At 39.7% G+C, this 11,790-nt stretch overlaps 1 protein-coding gene across 1 annotated transcript; it reads left to right on the forward strand.

Moving 5' to 3' along the window:
• Positions 1-49: 49 nt before the first annotated feature.
• On the forward strand, positions 50-8,847 carry LOC110052470 (heme A synthase COX15-like). The gene is made up of 10 exons (XM_089284907.1): positions 50-210; positions 868-969; positions 1,050-1,161; positions 2,308-2,494; positions 3,240-3,426; positions 4,115-4,285; positions 4,716-4,797; positions 5,602-5,756; positions 6,494-6,607; positions 7,140-8,847. The coding sequence occupies exons 1-10, from the start codon at positions 145-147 to the stop codon at positions 7,275-7,277; spliced, it is 1,314 nt and encodes a 437-aa protein (XP_089141033.1). The 5' UTR covers positions 50-144; the 3' UTR covers positions 7,278-8,847.
• The last annotated feature ends 2,943 nt before the right edge of the window (positions 8,848-11,790 follow it).

An 11,790-nucleotide genomic window follows, 5' to 3' on the forward strand; every position in this document is an offset into this window, starting at 1 on the left:
GCCGTCGTAGCAAGTTATGTTATGTAAGAATTATACTCGCCCCAGTCCGCTTTATAGTGGTTTCTTAGAAAAAACACCATCGATAAGTTTTTATCGTCAAGCTGCACGTTTTTCCTTGTCGTGTAGATATACGAGCACACTACGATGATACGGATCATGGGATGCCCTTTCAGAAGCATTAGTACGATAAATATTCTCACAAGAAAAACGGTAAGAATTCAGTTAATTTTGCTAGTTCAGTGACATTTTGCAAATTAAGCTTACATGCTTCAGAATAAAGCTGTTGCATCAGCTGAAAAGGAAGTTCAAGGAGGACGAATATTAACTGGTTTCGGATTTTTTTATGTTCTTTTTCGGTTTTCATTTCCAAGTTTTCTTGAAAAGAAAGAGCTTCTGGCAAGAAAATTATTGACAAGCTTTTTAAGCTGGAGCAAGAATAGGATTACATAACATGAAATGACAGTGAAAGTAGATGGTAGGATTGCAATGGAAGGAGGTACTGGAGCGCAAGGACCAACCATTTTTCGGACCATTATTTTTTGTTGCCCCCTTGTAACTTGAAAACTGATAATTTGAACAATTCTTTTATTTTTACTGTCAATTTAACTCTTTTGAAGGAGATCCTTGGTATCCCGAGATGGAGTGGGGGTGGGGGTGGTGTTGGGCAGGGGGAGGGGGGAAGGAAGAGATAGGAGATAGCTTGCTTCCATATTTAACTTGCTGCAAATTTTTGGCTCATTCTCTTTTGAGCTACTAATTATTGTGAATGATGTAAAAATTAACATACAGCTGTACAGGCTTATGTAAATTTTACGTACCCTAAATTTACATATAAATAGCTTGCAATTTTTCTTTTTTTGTTCTAAGGCATTGCAAAGGTGTTTCTCACACAACAGTGTGTCCTTATGGGGCCTTCAGAGCAAAGACAAGTCACAAAAACTGTTTACCTGGATAAGAAGAAGCATATCTGTAAGTTGAATAATTCTCATTGTAAACTAGTTGCACATGTGATATCAAATTCTGTCATCTGTCTCTATATCCTACTTAAGCAGTACACAAAGGTCTCAAGTTTATCAAAAGGATGCCGAAAGTTTCTTACCACTGAGGCTTTAGCTGCACCTGCAACAGCTGAAATCTCACCACAAGCAGCTAAAATAACAGGTGCGTAGTAGCTATTTGCGATCCAAAACTAATTTAACAGAACAGTTTAGAGGGGGACATGGGGGGGGGGGGGGTAGGAGAGGGGGGTTCTGAACACTGCAACACTGCAAAAAAAATTAACAAACACAGTAGCAAAACAGAAAAGTTGACAAAACACTGTCAATGCACCATAGATTTTTAGCTCCATGATTTGAACATGTCTTGTACACTTGACGTTACTTTAAATTTATACCTCAGCAATTGTTCCACAACATAAACACATCACAACACTTGTCACTACCTTCATGCCAAGACTGCTGATGCCTGTAAATCTTTTCTTGTAGTCGCCTGTACATTTTGTTCATGTCTTTCTTTGAAGATCCATGACCATGACTGAGAAGTTGACCCGAAAAGCTAATGTTGCCGAGTGGTAATTGAAATTATGTTTGAACCAAGAAGTTAGGGTCCTGACAGAAACTAGTTTTTTTACAGAAATGAACTAGCTGGTTCAGTTTCTTTGATCTCTGGCCTGAGGAAGGTCAAACAAGAAACCACAGCACTGTATGCAAATAATTTCATTTCACCGAACACTGTAGGGTGATAAACAGAAATATCATCCCCTGCAAGGTTTGAGATCACCACAACACCGGAAGGTGGGATTTTATTCACCGCTTCACCGCATCAGAAAAACAATATCACTGCAAAACCCCATGTTGCCCTCAATAAAGATAACTAACATTTTATGCTCATATATGTCCACATGTATCTGCTTTCCTTCCCAATGTGTGGATCAGTATTAATAATAAAGTCTTTCAATTCATGTAGGTTTATGTGTTTGTAATTTTAATTACTGGAGCCAGTAGTTGTCTTGTAGCCCACAATGCTGTCGTTGAATTGGAACTTAGCATCAGGAAGTCCCTGACTATTGGCAAAGTTGAAAGTATCTGATTGGCATTGCTGATCTCTTTGCACCAGAGAGCATCACAAACTTCTACATGTATGATTGTGAGCTCACTAAGGCTACTCAAGAAAATGAGAAACAATATCCCTAATGGTACTTGCAACAACTTACAACCCTGAGTTGATGCCCAATTCAATACTCCAAACTGACATGAAAATAGATTTAATGCAATCAGTATTGAGAATTCATACTGTGATATTTGTCAGGTTATTGGCTACTGGGTTGTGCTGGTCTGGTGGTCGGCTCTGTCGTATTGGGCGGGGTCACGAGGCTCACAGAATCTGGTCTGTCGATGGTGGACTGGCATCTAATCAAAGGAATGAAGCCACCAAGAACGCAAGAAGAATGGGAGAAGGAGTTTGAGAGATACCAGAAATACCCAGAATATAAATAGTAAGCCACAATCTGAAATGCTGTATATAAAAGGTTAAGATGCCTCAAAGGCAAGAGGTGCCAGAAAATATTTGTACTCAGCATATGCCTGGTTTGTGGGCGTGGCTTGAAATGTCGTTCACCCCTAAGAGGTACCAATTCTAAAACTGCACATTATCTCTTGTCCTATTTTTTTTTTTTTCTTTTGGCTCAATACCCGAAAATCTACTACAAAAGCTCCCACTGTGAACCTTTTCAAGCTGAACACCATGAGAGGTACCAAAACTGCATTTTTAACCCCTATAGTGTACCCCCATCCTTTTTATACAGGAGTCTCCACTGACATCTAGCACAGTACAGTCATGCTGTGTGCGAAAGGGGCTATTTGTACTGTGTAGTGTCCTTTGCATGCTTTTCTTGCCTTTGATGCTACGCGAATGTCTGATTACCACAGCCTTTTTGAACTGAATGAAAATAGTCTTTCTTAGATAACGCTGGATTTGTTGATTGTGTGGCTCCAGAAAATATGTGGGTGGGTGATTTGGTATACATGTAGGTATGAATTTTTTTTAATCTTTTTATGCTCTAGGAATGTTTTTTTTTTTTTTGTCTGAAGATTTGCGAATGTATGATATCTTTTTCTCTGTACAACATGCTTTTTCTAGTACACTGAACATGCTTTTGAATTTTTTTTGTTCTCAAAATCACCCGCTCTCCCCCTCAAAAGTTAAATGGTCCAGCCCTAAAGAAGAACTTTTTTCTGCAGTTCCAACCAAGACATCACTCTAACACAGTTCAAATGGATTTGGTACATGGAATATGCTCACAGAATGTGGGGTCGTATGGTTGGAGCTGTGTTCTACCTTCCTGCTGCATATTTCTGGTACAAAGGCTGGTTTAACAGAGGAATGAAGATTAGGGTGGGAGTGTTTGGGGCTCTGATAATGTGCCAGGTAGTGATTGAATGCAATGGAAGATTTGTGTAACAGTAACTTTTAGAATCTTATGATAGTGAAGTGATGGTCAAGGTGAGGTGGCATAATGGTTTGTGTGTGTGTATATGACTCCACACTGAGTGGTCCGAGTTCATCTTTGAGCCTGCTGGGCCAAGATCACACATGTAGGAGCTCATTGTTCTTGCATAATACATTTTACACAGCCTTGCCTCTCTACCTAACTGTGAACATCTTCACTTTTTGTAGGACCTCATTAGACAAGTTCCACTGCCTTCTTGCCTCCAACTTTTAATGGTTAAACAGACTTTTGGCTGCAGTGTATTATAAATACATTTCTCAAACTCAGTTATTTAATAATTTCAAATGATGGTGGCAGTTTGGATATGTGATTTAATTAGCATAGATTTTTATAATTGGGAAGATATATCAAACACTCAAGATATTGTTTGACCACATTACCAAAAACCTTGAAGTTCATCAGAAATACTCCACTACGCATAGTATATCTAACTATCCTCTCAGTGTTTAGAAATGAAGTCAAACAAGGTCTTTCATGCTTGATATATTACATAACCTACAAACTGGCAAAAACCATCATTTTGCTTTCAAGTACAGAAGACTGGATTTCAGATAATCTGCTAATAATATTTCTGTTAGCTCTAACTATGCATTGGCTGGACTGTAGGGTTTGTTAGGCTGGTACATGGTGAAGAGTGGACTTGACGAGGAGCTTATCAGCAAGACAGAGATCCCCCGTGTCAGTCCATATCGACTTGCCGCTCATCTTTCATTGGCTTTTATTTTGTATGCGGGTCTGATATGGTGTGGACTGAGTCAATTCATTCCTAGAGCAAGAGTAAGTTATGTAACTGTGACGTTGTGCTTAGTTCTGCAGCTAATAGCCACAAGTGGAAATATATGGTGCACAAAAATAATGTTCTCCCTGGTCTAGTGAAGTTCAAGACAAAATTTTTTGCAAGAGTCCTACTGCAACTTACAGTACGTAATCAAAGAGGTGTTAGGACTTTTTTGAGTACCACAGCAGGGCCATAGCTTAAGTAATGAGCAAAGCGAGGCACTTGCCTCCAAGTCATTTTTTCCATTTTTGTTGTTTATTTAGTCATCATACAAAGCCTAAATACATTAAACGTTGCCTCAGTCATAATTTTTTCCTAGATATATTGCCTCAGTCATAATTTTTTATGTTCTGGCTATGGTCCCAGTGGCCCCTGGTGCATAAAGTTTTTCTTTAAGATTTTTACCAACCGGATTTTGTTTCATTTCAGTATGTCTTGACACCACAAATGAGACGCTTCAGAATGTTTGCACACACTTGTAAGGGATTTGTTGGGTTCACTGCTTTTTCAGGTAACAATATTTTTTGCTGTTTCATGGTATTATGCTATTTATTGTATCTATAACAAAATTTTTGATCCTGATTGGTTCTCTGCATGCCTATTTGACATGTGATTGGCGCACAATCTCGTGGGTGTCCAATTACGGTATCTAATTTGAACTTTTTGTAACTGAATACCTGTAATTTGATACCCATGTGATTCCCACATCAATTATGCACTCATTTACAGCTTACTTAGTAATGTTTCCTACAGTTTTCAAAACTCATGAAAAGTGTTACTGACTTTTTCACTGAAAAGGAGTTCTCAAAAGACATTTTTAATTCCAAAATTTGTTATAGATACAACGATTAATTAGGAATTGGACCTCATGTCATACTATTCATGGAATAATCATGCTCCCAATTTCAAATCGGCCTCACGCTTCGCACTCATTTGATTTTGAAATTACTCATGGGTTTACTCTCTCAATTGTACTCCAATCGGCGCAATTGATATTACTAATCACTATTAATCCTATTTTTTTAGCGTAAAGCGAACAGGGACAATCATTTTCGCTTGCATAAAAGATTTTGGGTTTTAGATTCTCAAGATTGAAGTGTACAGAAAAAGAATAGGAGAACAAATTTTGGAAAGTTACAAAATGTAATATGCATATGCCATATTGACTTGTCTGGCCTTGCTGTCTGCTCAACCTCGATCGCAGGCTCTCTCTTATTTGCCTCCCGAGGATAAGGGAAGAGAGCCTGGGATCAAGAGTGTTGTCTCCTCAGATTTACTATCTTCTTACTTCTAAACTCCACCCCTCTCCCCACAGGTGCCTTTGTTGCAGGCCTGGATGCTGGGCTGGTGTACAACTCTTTTCCCAAGATGGCCGATCGATGGATTCCAACTGACTTGTTTGCTCTTGAACCAAAGTGGAAAAACTTCTTTGAAAACCCAACCACAACCCAGTTTGTTCACAGAATTCTTGTGAGTTATCACTGTTTAACGTTTAGCTCTGTAGCGTTAACCTTAGCCTGCCGAAACAAACGCTTACCTCCGCGCCCTTATGAACTTCTCCTGCTCCAGAAACAGCTAAGGTTTAGTTTGAGCTGCAAAATTGCCTCTTGATGACGTAGACTCGTGTAGCATCTGTGATTGGCTGAACATACTTACGCGCGAAAATTCAAACGTGAGCAGCAACCAATGGGAAGTTCAACCTCGTTCCCACGGACTCTCGGTGTGGAATTTTTAATGTTAAATCTGACGTCATCGCGTGTGACTACATAGTAGTAACACACAGGCGCATATCGTGAAAATTTCGAAGGAGAACTTTTCCATCCGCTCCCCTTCGAAAGTAAGGGCCCTTTAAATGGAAGTAAGTCCGAATCTGAAGTTGGCTGAGAAGTTTGTGGTATATGCTGCCAAGTACCTTGATAGAATCGAGTGAAACAGTTTTTCAAGTCATCGGCCATTTCAGCCAAAAGATGAAAAATTTGGGAAAGTGTTCGTCTTTCTAGCGCCCCCCCCCCCCTCCCCCTCCCCTCCCTCTTAGCGCCTCCCTAACTTTCTAGTGCGCTTCAACTGAAACAGTTTCATGAGTGTTGTCACGCAAAGCGTTCTCGCGTGTTACGGTGTTACGTGATAACGTGGCCTGTCTCTAGTATCGCGTGACAACCGGCAAAAGAACTTTTTCTCACGAAACTACCTAATTGTTGTTGTTGCAGGGAACTACAACCGTATCTTCCATCGCGATCTTGTTTCTTCTTGCGAGACCGCTGACATTGCCGGGTAGAGCCAACATAGCCTTGAACTGTTTGCTGGGAATGTCCGCTTTACAGGTGCAGTAAATTTCCATCCTTGTTACCTTATGCGTGTAGGTTAAGAAAATTCGGTGTTTAAGTTCAGAAAACACTAAGACGGCCAATTTTAAAAACGGCGTTTTCACTCGCATCAAATGTTTTCCGTCCACACTATGCCGGAGAAATATGAAGACGCAACAATCACTTGTCGCTTTGTGTTTGAGGAAACTCTGACTTCATTGTTTTCGAAAAGTCCCGTTTTCAAAATGCTTACTGTCCACAGTAAAAGACAATGCGGCGTTTTCAAATTCCTCCGGTTTGAAGAGCGTTCTTCAAAAGCCCCGTTTTCGTGACGAATTAGGCTCAACTGTAGAAATAAACTGAAGCTGTGGACGGGGACCAAGTTACCTTTTGGAGTTGATAAATAAAAAATATCTAAGGGTTTCGCTCCCTATTGCGTCAGCTTAACATCATCAAAACATGCCATGTTACTTTGCAACATTAAAATCGAAAACCGCTGGCTTCAGGAATGCAGAGTTCAACTGTTTTTGTTTTATCGTTTTGATTCCAGGTTAGCCTTGGTATCGCTACACTGCTGTACTATGTACCAACCCATCTAGCTGCCAGCCATCAGGCTGGAGCTCTGTCGCTGTTAACAATTGCTGTCTGGCTCACTAACGAACTCCGTAAGCCACTTGTACCTAAGTAAGATGTGATTATGCCACAGGGAGCCCATATCGACACTGGCTATCCTGCGCGCGCTCTTGACGGTACGGCGAAAATTTCAACTACAATGATAAAATCAATGCGCTGGTTTCAAGACTTTATGGCACCTCCCAGCGATGAGGAGTGTTAAATAGAGACAAGTGAAGACGTCGATTCACCGGCCATGTTGGTACCTCTGCTATATGGACACTCGCTTGTGGCTCCAGGCCTGCAGCCATTGATGCGTAACCTTAACAGTGACTTATCCGGCCTTTTAAAAGCTATTCCCGTGGTTTAACGGACACAGAGGCCTTTTGAAACCCATCAGTTCTTCCTAAATTTAGCCCGCGTATAGCAGTGTGTAAAAACGTGTAGTAGCCTAGATTTCTTACATTTGAGTCTCGTCACAGATGTGTCCAGTTCACAGCTCTCTGGTAGTACTGCCCCACATCGAGCTAACAAAGTGTATTAAGGCTTTCAAATCAGTAGAATGTAAAAAATACAAACATGAGAGTGTGATCACATTATCATTAACTTCATGGGGGGGAGTTATCATTTTACTCCCTAAAATGAAACTTCTCACCTGTATTTTGACGTCAATATTTGTTCCTGTACCAAGGAAACTGTGTAGCCTGGGTTCGAAGATTTTGTTACTTTTCTGTACGTTTTATGAACGTTGTTATGGTTTTCGTGCGCTAAGAATTATGGGTAAATGTACCAGTCGCCATCTTTTTTCCTACGGAGGATTGGTTTCACGTGAGCGACTGGCTGCATAGACCTTTTCACTGTTTCTGACGCCATCTTGCTTGGGGAACAAACACAAGAAAAATTTCAGTAAATGTAAGGGAAAAGAAAAAGTTCGATGTCCAATAAGTTGAGAGTGATTGACCTTACCAGTATTTTATGAGTTACAAGGAAAATGTACCCAACAGAACGGTTTTTTGGGTCAAACTTAAAGAAGATTTGTTGTCAGGCGAGGAATTGTGCTTTGAATTTTTCATACAAATGTCTCTTCAGTTTTCCGCGAATTGCGACTCGGTTTTGCAGACAAACGTATGGAAAAATGAAAACCATAATTGTGGCTTTTCTAACGATGCTATTTTCCTCACATGTGATTTGTAAATGCGTTTACCTAGTAAGTGAGTTGTTAGTAAATAAGATTCTCCATTTTCTCCATGCATTTACTGTAATTTCTGATTTGTTTGCCCCCTCCCTCCCTTCCCTCCCCCCTCCCCCCGCCCCCAAGCAAGATGGCATCAGGAACAGTGAAGAGGTCTATTTGCAGCGTTAACGAAGTTATAAAAAAAAAAGGCCAAAAGGCAAAATTTCTTTCGCTATGGAAGCCTCTCCTCTCCTTACTGTAAATGGTAATAATTTAATATACGGTAAGCCTCAAAGCAAGACTGGATATATTATGCATTAAGTGGTTAGTTGTAATCTTACTTCTTGTAATGTAATTTTTTTAACCTTACGTTTTGCAGTGAAAGGGATGTAAGTGATGTTATGATAATAATAAAATGTTAGAAAAAAAAATAAATGAAGTTATCGGCGAAGTCGGTACTCACGCCAGAAAATCCAAAGTTTTCCATTCTTTCTTGTCACCTTGCGATCGCGCGATAAGTCCTCCTGTCGAAGACTGGGTCCGACAGGTTATTCTTGTGTCCAGGCTTTTGTTTTCTCAGGCTGCGCGCGCTGTTTCTTGGGTGTGCCCCAATTGCTTTAGCATCACGGGAGTCTGCTTCCAAACTTGCACACATACAGAAAATAATTACACCAGTGCCGCCGCCGCTCCCCCTCGAGACGGAAGGGAACAAGGGGTGTGGTGGGAGTCCGAACCTATCCCTGACCCTCCTAAGGGTTATAAGCGCAGAAATAAAACAAAAACGCTTCCATGGGCTCTTGACGAGTTTCGTTGTGGTGGTGTTTTTAGAGCAATCATGGAATCTTCTATTTTTATTTTCTTTACATGCATCTTGGAAAAAAAATTGTCCATTTTTCAAGAGTAATGGTAACTACGATTTTTTTTCCAGGTTATAAATATTAATTTCTTTAGTGTTTTTCCTCTTTCAGAACACGATCATTGATACAGGCAAAATTTGGCTGTCCTAGTTTTGGTCTGAGCAATTTGAGCTGTCTCCACCCAGGTATTTGCAGTGTATAGCATCCATGCAAAATTGGCATATTTAGATCCCCAAAATTTCACTAAAGAAAACGACCCTTAACGCTGTCTTTTTTTTTTTTTTTTCTTTGAAAGTAAAGGTGAAAGCTCATCTGGTTTTGAAATTTTAGTTTATAACACTGTCTTCTTCTCTTAAGTTTCCCAGCTTTTTAATTTGGCGGTGCGCTCGTCTACGGATCGAGCGGTCCGGGTTCGAGCCCTGGCCTGGGATATTGTGTCGTGTTCTTAGGCAAGAGACTTAAATCTCGCTGCCTCAAAAATGCAATCTCTCCACCCAGGTGTATAAATGGGTACCGGCGAATTTAATGCTGAAGTGGTAATCCTGCCATAGCATTTCATCCAGGGGGGAGTAGAAATACTCCTAGCTGCTTCATGCTATAGAAACCGGGATAGGCTCCGGCCTGATGAGCCACTTGGCTCGTATGCAGATTTTACCTTTAATTGGAGCTTGAGAATACAGTCAGTGGCGTATTTACACAAGAGACCCACTACTAATACCAAGGACTGCAATTGTCTGTTATGTTTTAAATTCAGATCGCGTTATACGCTGATGCGATTCGTTTTACATGTACATGCAAACAGAAATTCTAGCCCAACTGATAGACGTTAAAATCAGTTGCGATTAGAAACTGCGTAGTTTTATGAGAAAGCCATTGAATTTCTTTTGGACGGGGTTTGAAAATATGTTGAAGTGCCCTAAAGCAATCTATTTCCTGCAAAACAGCCACCAAAAGTAAATAAATGCTAAGTTGTGTATTCAGGTTGTTTTTCTCTATCCATCTGAGTCGCCTGTTTCTCCAACGATGCCCTTCGCATCAAGAAAACTTTCGTTGAAACTGATCCGCATTTGGCCATTTCGATAAAATACTGAAATTCATTTCCCATCGCCTGCCTGAATTAGTATTTTAAAGTAGTAGTTATAGAATGATTGATGTGGGAGAGAGAAAAGACCAGATAAGAAAAGAGATCGTATATTTTAGTTGCATTTTATTCGCTTTGATATTATTAATTATATGAACGGTAGATAAGATGGCAGAAGCTGGCAATTGGCACCATGAAGTGCGTTTCATTTGTCAAATATTTACAGAAACGTTGTCAAAATGTTTTAAAAAAACTGGGATGTTATTTTGAACCCACTTCCAGCTGGAAATGAAAGGGCCACACTCTTTTTTTTTTTTATAAGAATATTGTTTTTTGCCGCCGAGGATGAATATTCTTAGTTTTCAGTCTGTCGATTTTAGGCTGAAAATAATCTTGTGACTATAATTCTTAGATTATAGCCATGACATTTCTGTTTTCGAATGCATTTGGTGTCTGGATGGCGTTCAAGTGAGCCAGCCTGAAGCCTGATATAATGCACAAAACGTCTTGCAATAATGTGCTAGTGTTGTTTTTGTTGCTTGTTGGCTAGTTTTGCCTTTTAAAGAAAGCTAGGAAGAATTTTTTTCACGGTATTTACAAACTTTCAGCACAAAATATATATTCTTTTTAAAATCTCAGCCTCGGGTTTGTTCTTAAAATATTCTGAAAATTTCGCAAATTTCAGCCTCGATATTCTTATAAAAATATTCTTATAAAAAAGAAAGAGTGTAGCGGGCAAGAAGCTCATTATCAAGGAAACTATTGATTCCAAAACAGCTGCTTATCAGCTGATCAGGTATTCATGTAAAATATAGCTTGATTATCACATATCAATTTACGGCGTTTCGAATATCTCACATGTGTCTCCATAGGTGGGATAAAAAAAAAAAGAGCCAGTGCTTTTAAAAATCTCAATAGGCAATATTTGCATAATGCACCTTTGAATAATCCTCCGCCTTTTTTATCACTTGTCCCGGCTGGTGAAATTACAGATTGTATGCCCACCGACCACCTAACGTTTTACCAATTACCATGGCCAGGGAATTCCGAAATTGAGCCTTCAAATTCAAGTTGGGCTTCAAGTTTCGCCTAGACATTGTTCTAGTTAGCCTAAACAACATTCTAAACAGCTTTTATGTTAGTCTAGGTAGCGCTAATGGTGTGCTTTCAATAAAGGTATAAATGGCGGCACTCCAGTCCCGCCTGACTAACTCGATTTCAACTCGATGAAAAAGTAAATTGCACCTTGGGAAAAATACCGCCTGAAACAATAAGTAAATATTAACCCTGAAAGATAACTTTCTAGACTGTTTTTTTGGATTTAAATGCAAATAAGTTTCTCTTTGTTATTCTCGCGGAACGGCTTGCTTAATTAACACGTAGAGTAGTTTGCGACGCCAGTTCAAATTTGCTTTGAGAAAAAATTAAAAGTTTAAAGTGGCTGGGAATATAACAGATGTTCCCGTCGTTGTTAGAA

Source organism: Orbicella faveolata, unplaced genomic scaffold (genome assembly GCF_042242905.1).
Source record: "Orbicella faveolata isolate gen_17 unplaced genomic scaffold, um_ofav_v1 contig_1, whole genome shotgun sequence".
In the NCBI taxonomy this organism is placed as follows: Eukaryota; Metazoa; Cnidaria; class Anthozoa; order Scleractinia; family Merulinidae; genus Orbicella; species Orbicella faveolata.